The following is a 25,443-nucleotide window of genomic DNA, read 5'->3' as shown; positions in this document are numbered from 1 at the left end:
ACTCATAGGTTACAGTGGCCTTGACATTAGTGTACATATTTTTAATCAATTTGAGAAAATTTCCATGGATCCCATTTTGCAAAAGAACATACAATAATTTAAACCTATTCACCATGTCAAAGGCCTTGCGAAAATCTATGAATGCAATATATATCTTCCCATTTTTACGTTAAATACTTCTGAATAATTGTCTGGAGGATAAAGATACTGTCCACAGTCGAATGGTCTGTCTTAAATCCACCCTGATATTTTCCAATTATCTCACGAAGTTGCAAAAAGTACTCCAATCTTTTGCATAGAACCGAAACAAAAATTTTGCTCATTACATTAAGAAGAGGGATCCCCCTATAATTATTCGGGTCAGATCTATACCTTTCTTATGTAGTGGGATAATAATGCCAGTTGACCAGGAATTTGGCCAAAAGCCGGATGAGAGTATCTTCTTGAACAGTAATACTAAATAGGGAACTATTATATATTCCGAAAGTTTGAAAAACTCTGCGGGAATACCATCATCGCCTGGGGATTTTTACATTTAAGATGTCTGATAGCATTTATTACATCCTGATCTGTAAAGTCACATGATAGAATATTATCGTCATTAATACAATCAACACATGTATTAAAGTCATGTTTATCAATCCATGATTTGGCATCTTCTGAAAAGTTGCCATTTTCTGGCAACGTTGGGTTTTAACAAGTCCTTAAAGTATTCAGCCAATGTTGATGGCGTTACACTTTCTTCCATGGCGCGAGTTGTGGTATATTTTTTCACAAGTCGCCAGAATGCTGAGCAGTCTCTGGAACAAGCTGCATCGTGTGTTTTTTGAGTAATGGAACGTTTATAGCTATCTTTTTAGCTTTACAAGTCTGTTTGAACTGAGATCTAATGTCTTTGTATCTATTCAGATTCTCAAATGTTGTTGTTTTTCTAAACACATTAAGCAGTTTGTTCTGGTTGTTGTTTAGTGTTGATGGTTTTGGGTTGTCTACATTCCATATCTCGCCCACAGGTTTGCAGAATGCGCTGCAGTATGTTTAATGCTTTGTCAGTGTTGACATGTAGACTGCTCATAAAGTCCTGAAACAAATCACTTGTATCAGCATTTTGCAGGTTATCAAGATATAATTGTGATTTTTCATTATTCCATTTATTTCTGTTACTACAATGAAAATACTTATCACCGGCTGGCCTGTCCACATCGAACAGGGATGAGATTGTGGTTGTGAGTGGGAGATGATCAGACTCCGTGCGAGAGACACTCTTGAAGAATAAAGAAGTATATCCATATATCCATGAAAATGTACTCATTCTTCATCTCCTCAACGTCTAGTATACCCACCAACGAAGTCAATCGTCATACAGTTGGCAGCATGAAGCATTGTATAGTCACTCGCCTCATAACATTACAATGCTGTCAAAAAAGATCACACTGGGAAATTAACCCATATTTAACACGTATGTGTCGACAGAAGGGACATATTTCTGGTTCTTGTAATTATTAAAAAACCCCATAAATTTGGAATCTTCCACGTACGTCCTGCTTGTTACTTGTTATTTTCATAAAACTTGTCTAAATATGGTTGGATATGTTTATATTTACAACGGAGACTCCGATACACAGGGCACGGGAAAATATAATGGTATATTTGTTGCATGTTGTGTGTTTATATGTATGAATCGATAGTTTTCAATTTATTAGACGAAACGATTAAGTATATTCTTGGAACGACTTAGCTGAAAATGTTTCCTTACTTCAAGAATATATCATCTCGTAGATAGGTAGATTTTAAACGTTGTTCATATCATCACTTCACATTCAAAAATGGAAGTTGAAATCCTATGGTTTTCGTTCCTTTCAAGTGGCGGCCGCGATGAACTGAAATGAGCTACCAGCTCACCTTAGAACAAGCCCAACAGTCACATGTTTCAAAGCAAACCTAAAGACATACCTTTTGTCTATGTTTTACAAGTGACTCCTAAATTCTATCTTGTCTGCGCTATGAGCATGCTGTTGGTGTGGATTTAGCGCAATACAAATGGACTAATTATAATTATTATGGCCGCAGGATGAAACGTTCATTTACTAGGGTAAGTAATTTGGGGAAATGCTGTTCCTTCGTGTGGTGATTACATCTCAAGTTACAAGAAGATCAAGAATTGAGTGGAGATCATTCTTACTCTTACTGTCGTCACAACCCACTGATCGGCAAATGTGCCTTTGCTGTGCCATCTGCCCGCTTCACTTGATTTATTTCTGTCATAAATACGACACACAGTACGGAGGGTGGCAGGATGGACGGGGATTTCAAAGTGTCTTGTCATGGGCTTGGTACCTTCTCACAATTCAGTCGTATCCACCTGAGAGTACATCGTATGCTTAGCATCAACTGTAAGTTATCTAGTTCTAGTTTCTATTGAGCTACCTTAATAGCAAGTCGAATTTCCTTAATCACCAGTGTCTTTGGCAAATTATGTGCTTTACATATTGCTATGTGGCAATGTTTGTCATTGTGGAAGAATGTTCCAAGTGTATTGCATTGTTTCTGTTGACCCCCAGTAGGGGGGGCAGTGATGTGCTATATTTAGACTTGGGCTATATTTAGACAGAGTTCTGGAACTGGAAGGTACTGCTGTATACAACAACCATGTGGGCCTCTCCAGTATGTTCTGACCCAGGGAGTTGAAGAGTCTTTTCTTCTTTGGCATATAACGGGAGCTAACTCATGACTCCCACCTCACACTCACAGGGACAAAAGCCGGATTGTACAACATACGCTATATTTTCAGATATTTCCCAACTCCTTGGATATATATCATACAAAGCTGTACCTTTGAAACAAACGTGTACATTTTCGAACTCGGGGAGTTGAAGAGTATTTTTCTTAGGTATATGAAGGGAGCTAACTCCTGCCTCCCATCCCAAATTACACCTCAAGTTATATACAAGAAGACCAACAATTGTGTAGAGATCATTCGTACCCTGCATACTCAGCCTAGGTTTGATCATGGTTGCTGTGGGGGAATATTACCAGCTTTTCACTATACTCTCTTTGAATTTATACTGCCACTCTATTTTCTACCGCCACTGCTGTAATACCTTTGTACTGATTTGTATTCATTTGTAATTTTGACTTTAATGTTACATGTATCACATTCCTTTGTTTCACTTCAAATTTCAACTTTGGTTTTAACACGTAACTATATTTTATACCCGCCAGGCTCGCTGACTTGGTTGACAGATGTCATCGTATCCCAATTGCGCAGTAAGATGCTCATGTTGTTGATCACTGGATTGTCTGGTCCAGACTCGATTATTTACAGACCGCTGCCATATAGCTGGAATATTACTGAATGCGGCGTAAAACTAAACTCACTCACAGAAGGCAGAGGTCCGGAGGAACACTCTACGTAGGAGAGTATAGAACTTCCACTCACACTTCTGTCCGATAGGCCACCTCTGTCGATGGAGAATCTTGCCATGTCACTATACTTTTCTAAGCATAGTTCAGTGCAGGATTTTTGAGAAGTGTCGAATACTTGACCATGACCAAAAAAGTGTAGAAACTACTTGATCATAGTAAGCGAACTTTGTAAGTTCACATGTGCGTCTCACTAAACATGGTAATAAACCTTTTACTGTCCATTGTCAACAAATCAGGGATGGCTCTTGACTTGAAATGTCCATGGGTGTAGTTATTCACCCATAACGCACGTTGTTATGTCTCAGTGAATGGTGAAAAGTCAGATTCAAATGAAACAACTCAAACTGCAAAGTCATCCTTCTCATAGAACCTTAACGGGTCAACAAGTGAAAAGATGTTCTTACGTTCTGAAAAGGTGGCTAAGAATTGAAAGGCCTGATAATCAACGGACCATGTTATTTCATAGTGTGTTAATGGGGAAGGCTCAGGTAGTGTGTCCTCCATTACTTGTTGATAGGAGTTCTGATTATCAGACTGTTACGGCTGTAGTTTTAAAGGCTTGTGAATTTGTTCCTGAAGCTTACAAGCAAAGTTTAGGTCTGCTAAGAAAACTGAGGGTAGTACCTTTGATGCGTTGCTGGGGAGAAGGAGGTTTAGCCTAGATGTTAAAGCGTTCGCTCGTCACGCCTAAGACATGGTTCGATTCCCCTCATGGGTACAGTGTGTAAATCCCATTTCTGGTGTCCCTTGCCGCGATATTGCTGAAATATGAAAACTTTACTCACTTACTTGCTAGGAAGAAGGAAACTTTGTTTCATAAGTAGTGTTTTTGTAAAGAGGTCAATGGTTTTGATTGAGTGGGAAGTTGGTTTTGCTTAAGGACTTTAAGCATTGTGTGTAAGGAGACATTCGGACCTATCTTCAAGTGCAGAAAGTTGAACAGTTACACCAGAGTTGCCCTCTGAGGTATTGTTAGAGGGCCTATGCTGTTTTACAAATGCACTTCTCCATGTGGTGAATTTGAACACTGACTTGGGGTATGGGTTGGTGTAGATTGTAGAAACTCTCCCTATCAAAATGTGGACTTTGGCTGGTTTGACTGATCCTGTTGTTTGTCATGAGCCTCGCACTTCGGAAAGTACTGGAAGTGTCTTCTGAGAATGATTCCACTCACGAAATGGTTGGCGCTTTCATGGATCATTCCCAAGTTCGGAAGTTCTGGAAGTTTGGCTGTTATGGAACCAGTTCTGGGCAGGGAGCAGTTGGTTAGGTTACAGGGATATGACCCACTCAAAGTTCTTGTCACCAGATCACTCTCATGAAAAGAAGATAACAAGGTAACAGTTTGCTATTTTTTCAAGGATGGATTGTTCTCCCAAATTCCCTTCGAAAACATTTTTTGAGTTAAGCCCATGAAACGTGGATGTAAACCAAATTTGTGGCAAAAGTCATGTCATTTACCATAATTTGTCGCATTATGTGGCTGAATTTTGCAAAAAATGCAATGTGTGTTAAATGGTAGGCAAATCAAATCAGAAAATGTCAACCCGTTCCAGCTTTTGAAGAGCGATTCAGCAGTTTCAGTATGGTTTTTGGTCCTTTGAATAAAGGCGATCTGTACATGCTTACATGTAACCATATAACTACATGTTTGGGTTACCCAGGACTGTTAAGGCAGGTTAAGGTTCCAATTTCATGTTAGGTTATTTCAACAGGCTATGCATCAGTTAGGCATTACTCAGATTAAATCTAGTGCATTTCACCCTGGATATTAGGGAGCTCCAGTGAAATGACATCAAACTCTTAAGAACATGGTAAGGACTTACTGTTTTAAGGCTGAGAAGGACTGGGGTGAAGGCATTGGTGTGTTGTTGCTTACTGTGAGGGACTCAACAGTCTTCCTACCTTGTCTTTTGTCATACTGTTCGTGGACTTTTAAAGCATTTTAGCAATGGCTTAATGATGGGTCTGAATTAAGTTTGTTGAACCATGTTTCATCATTTCGGACTAGACTTTTGAAAGCTTGTGAAGTTTCCATAAATAAGTTGAAAGAAGCCCAGGACAAGACGAAAGTACTTTAAGAAAAGTCTCAATAGAGAAATCGCAGTCCTTTCGATAAAGATATTTTCCCAATCCCTATTCAACAATTATGTGCTACTTTTTCATATCAATATGAGTGAGTATGGTTTTACGCCGCTTTTAGCAATATTCCAGCAATATCACGGCGGGGGACACCAGAAATGGGCTTCACACATTGTACCCACTTGGGGAATCGAACCCAGGTCTTCGGCGTGACGAGCAAACGCTTAAACCACTAGGCTACCCCACCGCCCCTCATGTCAATATGATCACAAGGTATCATGACAGAAATGGCAAAGTACCTGTTCAGTGTGTTGCCAATGTTGTCCTGTGAATATTGTTTTAGAAAGTGATACTGATGAGAAGTGATACTTTGTTGAAAGTGGCATTGCTGACTATGCTGGCCCAAGCTACGCACTTTTAGCTAACGCTGTTAACGGGTTATTAGCTCAGGATAAAGGCGAAAAATGGGTTGAGTCCAAACTTCTTTAGTTGGTATACAAAAGACGAATAGATCACAAATAAAAATATGTCGAGCTGTGATTCCATCTCTTCCACGACAAGTCAATCTCAGCAATCACAAACTTGTATTTTTTACTCGCGGCTGTAAGTGCCGGAATAAGATAATTACGTTATACACACGTGTGGTATACGACCCAGGCGATAAGCAGCTATTGCTGAAAATGTCATGATATGAATTTCTGTGATTAATAATAGCACAATAGACCGCTGTTACCCATGGAATATATACTGTCAAATAGTCTAATTGCATGGGTGTAAAGCTAATATGATGTTGTATATTGTAAATGATTGTAAGATTATATTTAATATTATTGTTTCTTTTAAGATTCAATAGAACGTCGGAACTTTGTGTTTTGCCATATAGCAGTGCGTTCACGTCAACAAGCATGTTATGAACAATATTTTTAGCAATATAGAACAAACTAACAAGGGAAGTTGTTATCCATAAAGTTTGTTCTATATTGTACTTCCCAACTTCTATAATGTCACTCAAAGAAAATATTTTTAGCGGTGGTAAACATATTTACACGCTGATAACTAAACGATGCACATTCTACGAGGTAATAATATGCATTTTCACTTGCATTTAAACACATACAGTTCGGTGACCCTTTTATCAATTCTGTATAAATCGTAATATAATCGACTACACATGTATCTCAGGTTTGTGTGTGCGCTCTTAGTTCATATCAACGGAAGAACTGTGCAGGGTTAGCTATGCATGATTTACATCCATGCACGTGCAGTTTGATATTTAAATGCAAATATGGAGTGACATTATATTCTATGGCTATTTTCACTTTTAGTTTGAAGATACTGACTTTCCAGTTTGTATATTTGTGTATCAATGCAGCCCTTGCGGTCGTATAATGACCTCGGTGAAAGTAGACATGTGTGCCTTATCGGTCCACAAAGAAGTCAATATTTTCTATGCGTGGAGTAAAGTCGGTTATCACACATGTAGGCGTAACTCGCGGCCTGCGGTCGTGTCAAACACTCTCTTCTACACAACAAACAGTGTACCGCTCGCCGCGGAAAACAGTTAGCTCTTAAACAAGGGATTGTAAACAGGCATCAGAATACCATTGTTTTATTGGTCTTTGTTAATATTGTAGCTGGTCGTGTCCGGTGCTGGAGGAAACATCTTGGGATACATCAACGTAGAGGAAGATGTCGTCGGTAAGCTTCCCCGCCCTCATCACCAAGAAGAGGAATAAGGAGGAACTAAGTCGGGATGAAATTGAAGCCTTCGTCAACGGCATCGCCAACAACAGCGTACAGGACTCCCAGATCGGTGAGTCGGGATAATGGGAGAATACACCATACATGCCATATTAATGGAGGGCGTATATTCAGGCATATTATTTATTTATAATACATGTCACGTGTATGGCGTATTCACACCAGGGACTATTGCTAAATATACACATGGGATAAAGTATCGCAACAACTATGATATAGCCATTGGTATTGATATCATCATTTTGTTTGTTTATATGATTATGTTTACCCTTGGAGCGATTCATACATTTTTATTTTACGCACGTGCTACGATCATAGGCGATCATCACGTGCAATACGTATACCCGTCATTAACCAAATATTAAGTTTCAATAAATCGTTCTTTCGTCTCGATAACTCGAAAAACAATATTTTTTGTTGTTGTTAAGCGAATATGGGGCTTCCTAAACTGGCAATTGCTCAAACATGGCTTGTTATGGGTATACTAAATGCTGGCATAGTATTCAGGGTTATTGCATGGGATATTAGTTGTAATCCATCGACTATCAGCCGACTGGCCAGAAAACCTCAGCAATCTGAAAATGCTAACTTGTCAACGTCATGCGACCATAGTTACCAGCGCAACAATAATGAGGCAGTCTTTTGGCCATGTTCCGTGAACAGCCTACAGTTTTCGTTCTCTTTGCATTTAGATTTGTCGTTTAATACTTATTGCATATTTAATTGAGGTTTGGATAAAATCCTCTGCTATGGTTAATGGTAACATAGTGATCATATGAAAACTATTGGGTGTTGCGATACTTCTTTTCATGAGTATATACATAGGCTAATCCAGTGGATTCATGACATACAGCGTATACTTAATGGAGAATACGTACACAACGAAGGACACCAGGAATGGGCTTCACCCATTTTACCCATCTGGGGAATAGAACATGGGCCTTCCGCGTGACCTGTGAACGCTTTAACAACTTGGCTACCCCTCCGCCCCCTCTGGGGATATAAGCAGAAGTGTTATTCCAATGGCAAGACTTTTTGTATGCTAACAGTGAAACACTACTTCACGTCTCTTCAAGGAGAGGTTCTTTATGATATCATAAATATGAAATATTGTTCCACTCAACGATTAATTATCCATCCGACATTATGACAATGACATTATCACGAAAACGATCGACTGTGAGTGAGCGGCTAAGACACAGATTTGATTTGATGATGTAACTGTAGGGCTAACTTTAATTTGCCCGTGTTATTACAAGCCGAATATGAGTTGAATTGTTGTGACAGCTCATAGCTACACTGGGGTGGCGGGGTAGCCTAGTGGTTAAGGCGTTCGCTCGTCACGCCGAAGACCCGGGTTCGATTCCCCACATGGGTACAAAGTGTTAAGCCCATTTTTGGTGTCCCCCGCCGTGCTATTGCTGGAATATTGCTAAAAGCGGCGTAAAACCAAACTCACTCACTCACTCATAGCTACACTCGTCATACATTTGGCGAGATGAAGCATTGCGCGGTCGCCCCTCATAACAGTACAATATGGTCACACAAAGTCTACAAGGTGACGCTGGAAAATTAACCCATATTTAACACACAGGCATTGACAGAACTAACATATTTCTATTGTTTTTTTGTCAATATTCCACCAGGCATTAATTCGAAATCTTCCATAAAAAGTCCAGCTTTGCTAAACAAGAGTCATATAGATCAGCTGTTACTTGTCAATATCATCGATGTCAACAAATTAATGCTATGGTATATATGGCTATTTTCCGTTCACCAAACAAACCTCGCCGGCAACCAGTTCTCGGAAAGTATGTGTCCTGCTTTGGCATCTGTTTCTCGGAAATCGTTTTCCAAATACGGAATTGTTATGACTAAACAACGTAGTTATTACGACACCGTGCCCATGATTATTACCACATCCTGTTCATGATTGAGACAGTCAGACAAGTTTATGCAGTAAAAGGCCACAGGCCATCATACAGTCATTTGCATATGGTATAAATAGTTTAGTGCACATGCTGGGTAAGAGGAACATTTCTAATGCGCTGATATACATGATTCAATGCTCAGGATTCAAATCACACTGTTTCCCGTCATCTCAAGGTTATTTGGCCCGATTATATTCAGTCTCTGTTCCCTGCTATAGCCCATTGGCCACATGTTGGCACTAGGGTTGATAGAGCCTCACAGAAGGAGTGAGAGTAGAATTTGAGCAGAGATAATATACTAGGATATGGTTTCTGGTTTGAGCGATGCAGGGAGAGCCTTGAGGACGACCAAAAGTCCTGGAAAGTCCGTTGCCCCAGCAACACCAGAAATGATCTAGAGGATCCATGATGCGGCGGAGCATCATATTTCTGCTTCGGTAGCCATGTCCCAGGACAGAGTACAGTCCGTTATAACTGAAACGGGCATTAGCTCATTTGGGTTCCTAAGAACACACCAGACACAACATTCTCATGATAATCTAGCTCTGTTTGGGGATGATCCAGAATGGTTATTACAACGACTGGGGACTATGGATGAAACATTGGTTCACCACTAGCACACATTAAATATCACCACCACCAAGGTATGCAAATACTGTCAACCATCAACTGGAAACGTTTTGGTATCGTAGTAAATGCTATCTACAGACCAGTAGGTCACACGGCAAATCGAAAACTGTAAAACCTCGGAAATCCTCAACATCCAGGTATCCATTTCTGGAGTAAATCCGTGAAGGATACTTACAAGCAAAGAAATATTGTGTGTCTAATCTGAGTTTGCTTAACGTCGAGGTATATGTCCTACACCTTTCTTCAAAACAGATCGCCATTTGGTTTTATTCAATTCCGGCATGAAATAGATGATGTTTAAAGCTGTCTAAAGGTCGGACGAAGTTTTGTCAGTTTTTTTCTCATGTGCAAGGACACATTGGGAAATTTACATGTCCATTGTTAATGTTAGTCTGTCTTACCGCAGTTAAAATAGAAAATAACTTCTCAACATAGAGCTGTTCATAAAATAGCAGCAAGTCTTCACAAAGAACAGGGATATAAATGTCCCATCTATTCCAGCACAGCTTTCGTGACACAGAAATATGTATGTACCACCGATATAAGCATCCATGACACAGAAATATGTATGTACCACCGATATAAGCATCCGTGACACAGAAATATGTATGTACCACCGCCCACAACAACTTCCAGTAAACACGAAGACATTAATACAACCTAAGTACACTAAATGTGTGTCTGCGACATACATCGTCTGATTCTGACCTCTGAGCTACATGTACTGTTGGTTAATACATCCACGCAAACAGGCATACCAATCGCCCTGCTAATCATTCACAGTTTATAGAAAAAACAAAAACAAAACATCCGTGTAGACTCATTAGGTATCATCAAGATATCCAGATCAACTATTTCGGGAGATCTGCTGACCACAGACATTAACATCAGTCCAGATCGTTCCATTAATTACAGGTCGATATCATGTACATGTATATAACCACGTATATCTTAATCTCAATAAATACGAAGATTCCAGGTAAGAATACGTAGGCTTACTGCAACCAGACCTTGTCAACGAGGTCACTAAGTGAATCTGTGGGCAGGTGGTCACCTGGTTGATGACATGTCACCCTATTCCGGTGATTAGGCGATTTGATGTCCGTGGTTTCCATAATTGCATTGCCCGGTACAAACGCCAGTGGGGTAAAGCTGGACAGTCATTACTCATTCCGAGTTACATGTTCCCTATTGATGGTGTTCTCTGTTCTAGGTGACATTCTGGAGGAATTCCTTAGTAAACCCATATTTTGATGTCATTCTTGGCTAAAGGTGCTCCAATGATTGTATTTTATGTTACCAATGCCCTGCTGATGGCATTCCGAGTTGCAGGTGCCCGATAATGGTGTTCTGAGTTGTAGGTGCCCTGCTAATGGTGTTCTGAGGTACAGGTGCCTTGCTAATGGTGTTCTGAGGTACAGGTGCCTTGCTAATGGTGTTCTGAGGTACAGGTGCCTTGCTAATGGTGTTCTGAGGTACAGGTGCCTTGCTAATGGTGTTCTGAGGTACAGGTGCCTTGCTAATGGTGTTCTGAGTTACAGGTGCCCTACTAATGGTGTTCTGAGTTACAGGTGCCTTGCTAATGGTCTTCTTAGTTACAGGTGCCCTACTAATGGTCTTCTTAGTTACATACTAATGGTCTTCTTAGTTAATGGTTCCCTACTAATGGTCTTCTTAGTTACTGGTTCCCTGATAATGGTCTTCTTAGTTGCAGGTGCCCTGATAATGGTCTTCTTAGTTGCAGGTGCCCTGACAATGGTGTTACAGGTGCACTATAGGTGGTATTCTATGTTAAAGGCGTCATGCTTATAATGTGCTACTTGACAATAAACTTTTTGATGGTATCCTGGTATTTTTATGGTATTCTGTGTTACAGGCGCCATGCTTATGGCCATGTACTTAAACGATCTGACTATGAGGGAAACGACAGACCTGACCCGCGCCATGATGAACTCGGGGGATACGCTGAGTTGGCCGGAGGAGTGGAAGGGAAACTTAGTGGACAAACACAGCACTGGTGGGGTCGGGGACAAAGTCAGCCTAATCCTCGCCCCAGCACTGGCAGCCTGTGGGGTAAAGGTAAGAGCGTCTTGCCTGTTTGTTTCATTCTGTAACGTACTATGACATTTAATCTGGTAATAAACCTATCTTATTCAAAATATAAGTAAAATCCCAAAGGAGCCCAGACCAATTCTTTATCCGAGCCTTGGGTCAATGTAGACTTGCCTAACCATTCTAGACGGGACTCCTATTTAGTTTACTTTCTAGGGCAAGGGACTCAGACTAGCTGTAATGCAATAAGATATTTCAGTTGAACATAACCTGTAGCTGAAGAGGTCAGATGTCATTACCTCAGGTCCAGGATGTTAACATTTTCAGTCGAATAAAACGAGACGTTATACGTAACGCTTAGTAAAATGCCAGTGTATAACGAGGAAGAAACCATTTCAAATGACAGAATCGAACAGGAAGCGTTATGGTCAGGTGCTAAAATTACTGACACTAGCTTACCTCATAGCCACAGGCTTGGGAAAGTATCGATGAATGATTTACTGAGGTACACCAACGAGGTCTGTGTTTCCAGGTTCCAATGATCTCCGGACGAGGTCTGGAACATACAGGAGGGACGCTGGACAAACTTGAATCTATCCCAGGATTCCAAGTCTCTGTGACGTCAGAGAAGATGCTGGATATCATCGAAACTGTTGGCTGTTGCATTGTGGGTCAGACAAAGAAACTGTGTCCTGCTGACAGCAAGATGTACGCAATACGTGACGTCACAGCCACTGTGGACAATCTCGGGCTAATAACAGGTGACTCGTGCTGACTCGAATATAAACAGTGATATCTTTGGAAATTCTCTTTTGTAGCTTAAAAATGACAAAACCCGATCCGAAATAAAGAGAAATCCCGGTTTTAAGTCTTGTACGATTACATCTAAACTGCGGAGCTAAAGAGTGAGTGAGTTTAGTTTTACGCCACACGTTGCAATATTCCAGCTATATGGCGGCAGTCTGTAAATAATCGAGTCTGGACCTTACAATCCAGTGATTAACAGTATGAGCATCGATCTACCCAATCTAAATACGATGACATGTGTCAACCAAGTCAGCGAGCCTGACCATCTGATCCCGTAAGTCGCCTTTTACGACAAGCATCGGTTACTGAAGATCAGATCTAACCCGGACCTTCACGGGTCGCCCAGCTAAAGAAAGCCTATACTGGAAACATGGATTCGACCAAAACAGAAAAAATCTGGCTCGATGACTTGTTTGACACATGTCATCGTATCCCAAGTGCGTAGATCAATGCTCATGCTTTTGATCACTGGATTGTCTGGTCAAGACTCGATTACCGCCGCCATATAGCTGGAATATTGCTGAATGCGGCGTTAACAACAACCAAACAACCAAAAACAATCACTCAGTCATTCGATGTTTACAGGATCAATCATTTCCAAGAAGGCTGCGGAGAAGATAGACGCTTTAGTGCTGGACGTAAAGTTCGGCAACGGGGCTTTTCTCAAGGACATTGATACAGCTAGGAAGCTAGCACGGATGATGGTAGGACATATTAGTAGGGGTGACGATCGAAGGCAGCAGCAACAGCATTGCGATATTTACAATGCTATTACGATCCTATTGCAGTTTAGGTGCGACTATTGCAATAATAATGATAATAATGCGTGTACGTGCGTATATTATTGTATATTTGGTTAACTGCCGAACCCATATCATTGACCTACTCATATATATTATATGATATACATTGTACGTGTGCCTTTGTGTGCGTGCGCTTGCGTAATGTGCAGGTATGTATGGAAATTTACAAAATAATCACACGACCTGACTTGTTCTTACATGTTTTAGTTTATTTTCAAGATCTTAAAACAATTCGTGCCGTGTGATTATTTTATTAATTTCTATATTTGTGTACCGGGGTGATGGTGTAGCCAAGTGGTTAAAGCGTTCCCTCGCCACGCCGAAGACCCGGGTTCGATTCCCCACATGAGTACAACGTGTGAAGACCATCCCTGGTGTGCCCCGCCGTGATATTGCCGGAATATTGCTAAAAGCGGTTTAAAACTATACTCACTCACATCCCATTTGTGTGTCGCCGTGCACTGGTCAATTTCTCTTCCTTGTATATCTTTATATATATATATACGTAGAGAAACAAATAAAGGAACACAGGAAAACTCAAGTGTTCCTTTAATATTTTCTAGTTTTCATCACCAGCTTTGAATAGCGCTGTGGTGATTAAAACTGGAAAATAATAAAGGAACGGTTGAATTCCCCTGTGTTCCTTTTTTTGTTTCTCCACGTATATATCTATATACACTACACACGCTCCAAATATACATATGGAGCATTTGGGTATATCAATGCACACTTATAAAGCGCAAACATAATATAACAGTTAAACAGACACCTAGTAAGAGTCATGGTAAAAACAAATAGTTCAGGGAAAACCTGTCTGAAAAGGAATGTTTTATCTCCCTCTTAAAAGATAAGTTTATGGTATCTTAGCGATCCAACGATTGTAAATCTGTTACATGTGTGGAAAATTCGAGGTCAAGACCATGGCCCTGTAAGGCAGTAGGTCAACTGGCGTACCATGGAGTATTTATCTCTTGTAGTGTGGCTTTGGGTCACCTCGTGCCCGTACTGATAACAGCAGGGCAACAGCCGCGTAGGTATGGAAGCGTGTTTGTGCCACAGTCTGATAACATTTTATCATGTACGTAAGCGTAGATGGTACTTAAATCTGCGTAGATGATACTGACATCTACGTAGAATATACTGACATCTACAAAGTGTGTGTGTGTGTGTGTGCGTAGAATATACTGACAATGAGTAGAAAATACTGACATCTACGTAGTGTGTGTTTGCGTAGATGATACTGACATCCACGTAGAAAATACTGACGTTTCTGTAGTGTGTGTGTGCGTAGATAATACTGACATCCACGTAGAAAATACTGACATCTACGTAGTGTGTGTGTGCGTAGATGATACTGACATCCACGTAGAAAATACTGACATCTACGTAGTGTGTGTGCGTAGATGATACTGACATCCACGTAGAAAATACTGACATCTACGTAGTGTGTGTGTGCGTAGATGATACTGACATCCACGTAGAAAATACTGACATCTACGTAGTGTGTGTGTGCGTAGATGATACTGACATCCACGTAGAAAATACTGACATCTACGTAGTGTGTGTGTGCGTAGATGATACTGACATCCACGTAGAAAATACTGACGTTTCTGTAGTGTGTGTGTGCGTAGATGATACTGACATCCACGTAGAAAATACTGACATCTACGAAGAAAATAATGACATCCACGTAGAATATATTGATATCAGAACATTCAATACAGTAGCTCTTCATTTAATATATATGTTAATAATATTTGTTTTACTCTCTCTCTCTCCCTCCCTCTCTCTCTCTCTCCCTCTCTCTCTCTCTCTCCCTCCCTCTCTCTCTCTCTCTCTCTCTCTCTCTCTCTCCTCTGTGAGAGAGAGAGAGAGAGAAAGAGAACTATATCCAACTAGGATCACAGGTTCAAAATACAATATCACATTCTCAGTAACGAAACAATAAAATGTATATAGATATAAGTAGCTTTCATGTAGATGGTAAAGCTGTTTTAGATTATGGTACTGATACGCTTCAATACCTAGGGCAGATTTTCAGTACCGTCGCCCCTTATTATTCAGACGCGTGCACTATGTGCCGACATACAATATCGTGATGAGCTTATCACACAATTGGTTACGACATGGTTAACACCATCAATTAAGTTTACATGATGATATTTTAGGGTAAGGTGTCTATAAAGGGAACACTGAGATAAGCTCACCTGTGACAGGTGTGTCATTTGTTTACCCTTGACATATTCTCTCGTGTTCACGATTTATATATTTACCTGCAAGCTATCTAAACTTCTAACGAGCACTGTTATGTTTATTATTGCCCACATACCACTAGATGGTTATCCAAAAAGTACATCTATCAATTGGAAGTTACGATGCTTCGACACGCGACTGATATTAGGTTTTCAGGTGTGACAGGCATGATGGTAAAGACTGATCGAAGCCTCGGAATCGATCATTGACGATACATAGAACACAGGTTAAATATTAGTACAGGCTACACTCATGCCGTCTATGCATCATATATAATTTTATACTATTGACGAAAAAAATCTTTATTTTTAAAATATATTTATCATTTATTTTTCAACTGGATTCAGAATCTCTCTCAACTGTTGCTATGGCAATACTGACTGTGATAGTCACAAAAATATAAGTGACAAAACCCATTCAATAGTCAAAAGAATAGACAAGAAAGAATGGATTATTTGATTTCTACTAAATGATGAGCAAGAATTTATAAATCACTACCAAATAGTGAGCCTATCATAACCCACCGATGGCACAAACACACGCAAAGGCAAGTGAATTGGACAACTGACGCTTTGATAGCTTTACTGGGGCCTTGAATGTTGTAACCTTGAGCAAGTGTCGCACGACGCTGGATGAAGGCGTGGGAAGAGTATGCTTCAGCCATTATACTGATGCAATAGTTTTCAAGATATGCAAAGTTATTTCATCCATTCCCTTGAAAACCTTTAGGATCGCGATAGGCTGATATCATTGGTATAACCCTAGCTATCCGATACACGTGATAGCCCACACACTCCCTGTGCAGGGTTGCGCCCCTTAGGCGTGCCAGAACTATTTAATTGGATGTTCGAATCCCGGTTGATCATGTTTCTAGGTCTAGTATTATATCCTAGCTAGTTGGTTCCACAGAAGTGGTAAACGTCCAATAAGTGCACCTCCCGCATCACGTTGACACACATACTGATACGACTGGAATACTGATCTGAAGGGGAGACTACTCAAACTCCCTATAACTCATATCCTGTTTTCACAGGCACATTCAGCAGTGAGGCTTCCAACACTAAAACCATTCCTTTCTGTCTCAGCTCATTAAATAGGTGATGGGGTAAAGCGTTCGCTCGTCACGCCGAACTTGAGACCCGGGTACGATTCCCCACATCGGCACAATGTGTGAAACCCATTTCTGGTGTCCGCAATCGTGATATTTCTGGAATATTGGTAAAAGGTGCTTAAAACTAAACTCACTCACTCACTCAGCGGTGAGTCTTCCAACACTATTACGATACGTTTCTGCCTCAACTTCTTAAAAAAAAACTGTTGACGCTCATTGAGGAGCTATTGCTTGACTTGTGTGTTTTTTGTATGGCAGGTTGGGTCAGGCAATGGTTTGGGGATAAACACGGTGTCCCTTCTCACCAGTATGAACTCTCCACTAGGCAAAATGGTGGGCAACGCTTTAGAAGTGGCTGAAACAGTCTGGACTCTCCAAGGCAACGGTCCTGATGATTTGCTAAATCTCGTCATAGAGTTAGGTTGGTATATCAATTCCAAAGTTTCATACTGAAACATGGAGGGGGTGGGGGAATTAGCACAAGTGTATTAAATATATGTGCAATTCCGTACATCCCTGGCCCTGATTTCTCGAAACAAACTTAAGTCTGACTTAAGTTAGAGTTCTTACTCAAATTTGAGAAAATGCAGTAAAATGCATTTCCCAGATTAACAGAAATCGATATGAAACTCAAAACATAGTAGACAATTTGAGTTTGGTGGATAGATTTGGGCCTTTTCATTTTGAAAATGCAGTTGAGTTAAAAATTCAGCTGTTTCAAATTGTCAAACTCAGTTTGAAATTTGAGTAAAAACTTAAGTTTGTTTCGAGAAATCGGGGCATGGTGATTAAGTTTGAACGAGTACATGTCCACATCAATCGGTGGGCGGTGGAGGAACCTAGTGGTTAAAGCGTTCGTTCAGTTCCACATGGGTACAATATGTGACGCCCATTTCTGGTGTCCCCCGCTGTGATATTGTGGGAATATTTCTAAAACTGACCTAACCAACTCACCTTAATCAATCGTTCACTTGTGACTGTACATGTTCATTTCTTCTGACAGGCGGTGAGTTATTAAGCGTTGCAGGCAAAGCACCCTCTTCGGAGGAAGGTCGCCGTATGGTCAAGGACACCATTTCTGATGGCACAGCCCTGGCCAGGTTTTGCCACATGGCGAAGGCTCAGGGAGTGGACCCTGCCAAGGCAGACGCCTTGTGTGCCCCCGACACCGATGTCTTCAGTGTTCTCCCGCGAGCTGGTGCCATCAAAGAACTCCTCTCCCGAAACAGGTACAGTTCTGATGTAGTTTTACGTGGGTTAGTTGTCTTGGGAACAGTGGTTAATAGACGGAGCATCGAGAAAGGAAGCCGCAGATTAATGGCGAACAAGATATAGATCTAGAGATTATTAGCATTTCGTACATGATGAGGAGGAGGATGAAGGCGATGATGGTTTTGTTATTTTTTGTAGGCTATGTGACCGGTATTAACGCTATGGCGTGTGCAGTTGTGGCCCAAAAACTTGGAGCGGGAAGATCCAAGGCTGGGGAAGCCATTGACCACACAGTAGGACTGGAGTTATTGGCTACGGTGGGAGACAAGGTGGAGAAAGGTGAGTGTATTGTTGTTTCTCTGAGGCCGGAAGTGGCTTTGGTGGGAAACAGATTGGGCAAGGTCAGTAGGTGGAGACAGGTGAGTGCACTGTTGTTTCCCTGAGACCGGAAGTGGTTGTGGTGGGATACAGAATGGGCAAGGTCAGTAGGTGGAGACAGATGAGTGTACTGTTGTTTCCCTGAGACCGGAAGTGGTTGTGGTGGGATACAAAATGGGCAAGGTCAGTAGGTGGAGACAGATTAGTGTACTGTTGTTTCCCTGAGACCGGAAGTGGTTGTGGTGGGATACAGAATGGGCAAGGTCAGTAGGTGGAGACAGATTAGTGTACTGTTGTTTCCCTGAGACCGGAAGTTGTTGTGGTGGGATACAAAATGGGCAAGGTCAGTAGGTGGAGACAGATGAGTGTACTGTTGTTTCCCTGAGACCGGAAGTGGTTGTGGTTGGATACACAATGGGCAAGATCAGTAGGTGGAGACAGATGAGTGTACTGTTGTTTCCCTGAGACCGGAAGTGGTTGTGGTGGGATACACAATGGGCAAGGTCAGTAGGTGGAGACAGGTGAGTGCACTGTTGTTTCCCTGAGACCGGAAGTGGTTGTGGTGGGATACAGAATGGGCAAGGTCAGTAGGTGGAGACAGATGAGTGTACTGTTGTTTCCCTGAGACCGGAAGTTGTTGTGGTGGGATACAAAATGGGCAAGGTCAGTAGGTGGAGACAGATGAGTGTACTGTTGTTTCCCTGAGACCGGAAGTGGTTGTGGTGGGATACAGAATGGGCAAGGTCAGTAGGTGGAGACAGATTAGTGTACTGTTGTTTCCCTGAGACCGGAAGTGGTTGTGGTGGGATACACAATGGGCAAGATCAGTAGGTGGAGACAGATTAGTGTACTGTTGTTTCCCTGAGACCGGAAGTGGTTGTGGTGGGATACACAATGGGCAAGGTCAGTAGGTGGAGACAGATGAGTGCACTGTTGTTTCCCTGAGACCGGAAGTGGTTGTGGTGGGATACAGAATGGGCAAGGTCAGTAGGTGGAGACAGATGAGTGCACTGTTGTTTCCCTGAGACCGGAAGTGGTTGTGGTGGGATACAGAATGGGCAAGGTCAGTAGGTGGAGACAGGTGAGTGCACTGTTGTTTCCCTGAGACCGGAAGTGGTTGTGGTGGGATACAGATTGGGCAAGGTCAGTAGGTGGAGACAGATGAGTGCACTGTTGTTTCCCTGAGACCGGAAGTGGTTGTGGTGGGATACACAATGGGCAAGGTCAGTAGGTGGAGACAGATGAGTACACTGTTGTTTCCCTGAGACCGGAAGTGATGGGATATAGATGCACTGTACTGATGGGACAATAAGCATCTCCAGGTATTCATATACCTGTAGCACTGTCATTCCTTAAGTTAAACGTCAATCTTCTCTCCTTACAGGTAAGCCATGGATCAGGGCTCATACTAAGAATGGCCTTCCTGACAACCTACGAGCCCAACTGGAACAAGCCCTCACCATAGGCAGTGAAGCTCCTGCTTCCTGTACCAGCCGTGTCCATGAAGTCGTTTCCGGTTGATACCGACGTCGCCGTCATACCTGTTCATGGCTATACTCGAAAGAATCGTGCTTCCATATACATTTCCTTGACATTCATACCTATTGATCTGCTTTAAACAAATGGGTATGCCTTTAGGAGACATTGTAGAACCTGTGAGTAGTTTTGACGTTCATATACCTTGTCTTCCATTGGACATCCAAAGCATACGTAGTATATAGTTTAACAAGGACAAAGCTGGGGGGTTCTTTGTGGGTGGATCATAACCTCGCGTGGATTTTAGCAGCTAAATAAGTGGTAAAGCTTCCATAATAGGTCCAGGCTGGGAATCAAGGATACAGGATGGACAAATGTCTTCACTCTTGGAGATGACAGAGACTTGATCTCACTCTCTTGGGACATTTTTAACATTATTGAACATATTTGGTTTGGCTATTCTGGATTGTTTCTGCTTTGCTTTATTCACCTTTTACATAAGTGCCGTTTTATACTGATAGTTCAAAGTATAGAAATATAGCTGTTATTGACTTTCATGTATTCTAAACCGGTTATCTTCGTCAACTGTACAATACTACATGTATATCCGTTGGTTATATTTTACATAAGTGCCGTTTTATACTGATAGTTCAAAGTATAGAAATATAGCTGTTATTGACTTTCATGTATTCTAAACCGGTTATCTTCGTCAACTGTACAATACTACTTGTATATCCATTGGTTATATTTTACATAAGTGCCGTTTTATACTGATAGTTCAAAGTATAGAAATATAGCTGTTATTGACTTTCAAGTATTCTAAACCGGTTATCTTCGTCAACTGTACAATACTACATGTATATCCGTTGATTATATTTGACATAAGTGCCATTTTATACTGATAGTTCAAGGTATAGAAATAAAGCTGTTATTGACTTTCAGGTATTCTAAACCGGTTATCTTCGTCAACTGTATACAATACTACATGTATATCCGTTGGTTATATTTTACATAAGTGCTATTTTATATTGATAGTTCAAGGTATAGAAATAAAGCTGTTATTGACTTTCAGGTATTCTAAACCGGTTATCTTCGTCAACTGTACAATACTACATGTATATCCGTTGATTATATTTGACATAAGTGCCATTTTATACTGATAGTTCAAGGTATAGAAATAAAGCTGTTATAGGCTTTCAGGTATTCTAAACCGGTTATCTTCGTCAACTGTACAAACCTACATGTATATCCGTTGATTATATTTGACATAAGTGCCATTTTATACTGATAGTTCAAGGTATAGAAATAAAGCTGTTATTGACTTTCAGGTATTCTAAACCGGTTATCTTCGTCAACTGTATACAATACTACATGTATATCCGTTGGCTATATTTTAGATAAGTGCCATTTTATACTGATAGTTCAAGGTATAGAAATAAAGCTGTTATTGACTTTCAGGTATTCTAAACCGGTTATCTTCGTCAACTGTACAATACTACATGTATATCCGTTGATTATATTTGACATAAGTGCCATTTTATACTGATAGTTCAAGGTATAGAAATATAGCTGTTATTGACTTTCAGGTATTCTAAACCGGTTATCTTCGTCAACTGTACAATACTACATGTATATCCGTTGGTTGTATTTTACATAAGTGCCATTTTATACTGATAGTTCAAGGTATAGAAATATAGCTGTTATTGACTTTCAGGTATTCTAAACCGGTTATCTTCGTCAACTGTATACAATACTACATGTATATCCGTTGGCTATATTTTAGATAAGTGCCATTTTATACTGATAGTTCAAGGTATAGAAATAAAGCTGTTATTGACTTTCAGGTATTCTAAACCGGTTATCTTCGTCAACTGTACAATACTACATGTATATCCGTTGATTATATTTGACATAAGTGCCATTTTATACTGATAGTTCAAGGTATAGAAATAAAGCTGTTATTGACTTTCATGTATTCTAAACCGGTTATCTTCGTCAACTGTACAATACTACATGTATATCCGTTGATTATATTTGACATAAGTGCCATTTTATACTGATAGTTCAAGGTATAGAAATAAAGCTGTTATTGACTTTCAGGTATTCTTAACCGGTTATCTTCGTCAACTGTACAATACTACATGTATATCCGTTGATTATATTTTAGATAAGTGCCATTTTATACTGATAGTTCAAGGTATAGAAATAAAGCTGTTATTGACTTTCAGGTATTCTAAACCGGTTATCTTCGTCAACTGTATACAATACTACATGTATATCCGTTGGTTATATTTTACATAAGTGCTATTTTATATTGATAGTTCCGGTATAGAAATATAGCTGTTATTCATTTCATATGTTCTAAACCGGTTATCTTCGTCAGCTGTCAATACTATTTCCGTTGGTTATATTTTACATAAGTGCTATTTTATATTGATAGTTCAGGTTCAATGTTTTAAAAGTTCGTATACCCGAACACGTGTACTGTTATTTGCTTGATATCAGCCTGGGTTTTTTAATAACCATTCATTACATTTCGTTCCAACTATCTCTGTAGTTAGTATAGTTATATTCGCATTAAGTAGTAATGTGAATGCTTGGGTACAACATGTCAGGTGGTCATGTGACATTGTGTTTGTACTGACCATCAGGCTGTTCGTATGTTTCGTCTGTGGTTTCCATCTCCTGCCGCCATGAATATTCATTCTGACCTGTTAAAATATGTTTCTCAATTTTCTGTGGACATTAATGCTCCGGTGTGATAAATTAATACTCTTACCCATTAATATTCATGTAAAATCAAGCGATCGTGATCTTTCTTTGTCTACATTTATCGAAAACATTTTTGGTAAGCTAAGCAACTACATCGTAAATAAACTGTAAAGATGAGCAACTAGTGATCTAAATCTTAAAATTTCATAAAATAAGTAAAATAGTTAGTGATTTTATATATGTTTTTTGGTTCTCCCTCCCACTGTCTTGTTTGTTGAGGTTGGAGATTAGAAACATAAACACAACATGTGACGTCACGAGTTTTAGTGTACATGGGAAAACCGTGCGCATTACTCAGCAAATTCTTTCAGTTTACTCGGATTTTATACATTGCGTTTTTAACGAATTTCGCCTGTTTTGGACGTCTTTATATATACACTGATTTCTTACAACTAAACAACATACCTTTACACAATCATTGGGAACATGAAACTACGCATAAAATATACATACGCATACACGTAACAAAATACAGTTCATTTTGGTGCTAATTTGTATAGCGGGGCTTAGTGCGTCAACGCGGAGATTGTCGTATCGCCTCATTCGTGTATGTTTATTATCAGCTGTTCAAGGTGTCACTGACCGCCACAGGTGTGACATTAAACAGATAAAATAAGACAGATGCGCGATAAACCGCAAAGATCAATGGAGAACCGTGTTATATTTCACGATAACCCATGGTTCTGTCATGGCCTCATTTCTGGACATACTGTGGTACGATGAGATCGTAAACTGGACGCAATTTGAGATGACAGTTTAAGTACATTACTCATTCTTCATAGTTTTGACGTGTGCGAGGGTATTCAGTAAGTGCTAAACGTAACCCCTGTTCATAAAATTGACTTTGTTCAGATCGAAACGATATTTAGGTTGTGTCGTTACAGGTATATGAATATTGGCAAATATTTCTGAAAAGTTTAAACTGTATCAACGTACTTAATGAGCCTGTAAAGACATTTGATATCTTATAGGAGAAATAAACGACCCCAGGTCAGTGTTTAATGTACAATACAGCGTTACAGTAAACAATGCACTCCTATATTATGTTTCTTAATCAACCATGAACGATTGAGGCGGCCAGCAGTAAATGAGAAAGCGTTAGCTCAGGGTCAACATTTTCAGGGGATTTTCATCATGTTATTATGTCACAGTAAAAATTTTGGCGTTTACACTCAGGTACCAAGTATATGTCTCTTCTAGGCAGCATCGCTGTGACTCCCCATATACAAAGATGCTCCTCTGTACACAAACTCCTCTACAGCATTATGGAAATGGATTGCCCATGTTATAACTTTGTGCACTTCCTTTTAGTCAATCCGTGAAGATGTGCGTTAGAACTAGTCTTCAGTAACCCATGCTTGTTATAAGAGGCGACTGGGGCGGTGGGGTAGCCTAATGGTTAAAGCGTTGGTTCGTCACGCTGAAGACCAGGGTTCCATTCCCCACATGGGTACAATGTGTGAAGCCCATTTCTGGTGTCCCCCGCTGTGATACTGCTGAAATATTGCTAACAGCGTCGTAAAACTAAACTCACTCACTCACAGATAGAAAAGGCTTCTCTGTAGCCGTCCTATTTATATACTATCACCCAACACCATTTAAACCATCTATCCATTACTCCTGTTTTGACCAACTGACCGAATTAGCAATAAATAATATAGTAACAGCAAGACTAAATGATCGTGAATGATTATGAAAGACGATATTTGTGATTTATTCAGTTTAAAAATACATCAACACCTGATTACATTCACACCAGACCGCCTAGTCTGTCGTACAGACCTTGAAGCAAATATATCCAAGAAAGCCAACGCAAGTCTAGAAAATGTGGCAAGTCTAGATTTCCTCAGCTTCTGAAAATGAAGAAAGTCTCAGGGCTCCTTTTCATTATTTTTTTTTTTTTTTACTATGAACTTTTTTCAGTAAAATATGTTCATTTCAGAGACTAGTTGTTAGTCTACCGACCGCCCAAAAACATGAGCAGGCGAGTCGGGAACAACAAACATAGGGGACCCTGCTAATCTATGCATGTTGTGACTTGATGTTAACAAGTAATATGTTTGAACACTGATTTTGTTGGAATACGTTTAATGTTACCGACCATTGTTATACCTGGGAGTGGTTGTGCAGGTCTTTGTCCAAGTCTGTCTCACAGTCCCTGAACCACATTATTATTTCCCTACCGCTTTGCCCTCCCTGCAATGCTAAAGCCATAAATTAAATCTAGATTTCTTCAGGAGATCCATTTCAATTTATATGGGTTTATTTGTTACTATCAAGTTTAAATTATATATTCACAGACTAAGCGTCAGTCTCGTCTTTGTCCGGGAGCCTGCTGAGACGGATACACATCTAATTTGTCACAACACAACATAACTTTTGTTAAAACTGTACCCAATAAACTGATCCATCCTTAGTAGGTACGTGCATCAGATTTTGACTAATTACATTTGTCGATATAAACTGCAATATTATGTCAATCTGTGATCATATAAACGATATTCTGTGATTGAAGTGTGTGTGTGCGTGTGGTTTTACTCTTTTCGTTAACATCACACTTTTTCTCGGACCAATGATTGGCCATAATACGTCTGTCAACATAGGCAAGTATAATCATAAGTAAAGGCTTGTACGTTCAAACTTTATACTTTCAGTTCAGATGCTAGTCGTAGCGATTTTTCGTATAAGCCCGATAGGTTGCAAAGCTATATATTTAGACAGTATTGAGGACTTGCCCAACCTTTTTTTA

At 40.2% G+C, this 25,443-nt stretch overlaps 1 protein-coding gene and 2 long non-coding RNA genes across 5 annotated transcripts in view; 2 read left to right on the top strand and 1 right to left on the bottom strand.

Annotated features, from left to right (window-relative positions):
* The window catches only part of LOC124268468 (thymidine phosphorylase-like), a 37,973-nt gene extending 19,583 nt beyond the window's left edge, over positions 1 to 18,390 (top strand). For 2 of the 3 annotated variants that reach the window (XM_046703444.1, XM_046703446.1), the window contains exons 2-8: positions 7,143 to 7,321; positions 11,707 to 11,909; positions 12,415 to 12,643; positions 13,275 to 13,393; positions 17,115 to 17,277; positions 17,860 to 18,085; positions 18,267 to 18,390. In XM_046703444.1, coding sequence (XP_046559400.1) covers positions 7,198 to 7,321; positions 11,707 to 11,909; positions 12,415 to 12,643; positions 13,275 to 13,393; positions 17,115 to 17,277; positions 17,860 to 18,085; positions 18,267 to 18,285 — 1,083 coding nt within the window. In that variant the 5' untranslated portion in view covers positions 7,143 to 7,197 and the 3' untranslated portion in view covers positions 18,286 to 18,390. Of the gene's footprint in view, positions 1 to 2,265; positions 2,394 to 7,142; positions 7,322 to 11,706; positions 11,910 to 12,414; positions 12,644 to 13,274; positions 13,394 to 17,114; positions 17,278 to 17,859; positions 18,086 to 18,266 lie in introns of those variants that run through there. The other variant, XM_046703445.1, reaches the window with a different exon arrangement.
* On the bottom strand, positions 11,650 to 23,576 carry LOC124268472. Its single transcript, XR_006896286.1, has 3 exons — positions 23,459 to 23,576; positions 11,759 to 11,762; positions 11,650 to 11,661 (listed from the first exon to the last, which is right to left on the bottom strand). It is a non-coding gene; the product is annotated as an uncharacterized LOC124268472 (long non-coding RNA).
* Positions 23,417 to 23,723, top strand: LOC124268471. The gene is made up of 2 exons (XR_006896285.1): positions 23,417 to 23,513; positions 23,547 to 23,723. It is a non-coding gene; the product is annotated as an uncharacterized LOC124268471 (long non-coding RNA).
* The last annotated feature ends 1,720 nt before the right edge of the window (positions 23,724 to 25,443 follow it).

This window comes from Haliotis rubra, unplaced genomic scaffold, assembly GCF_003918875.1.
Source record: "Haliotis rubra isolate DU_JTF1 unplaced genomic scaffold, ASM391887v1 Scf1382, whole genome shotgun sequence".
Taxonomy (NCBI): domain Eukaryota; kingdom Metazoa; phylum Mollusca; class Gastropoda; order Lepetellida; family Haliotidae; genus Haliotis; species Haliotis rubra.
This window is presented reverse-complemented; position numbering and strand designations above follow the sequence as displayed.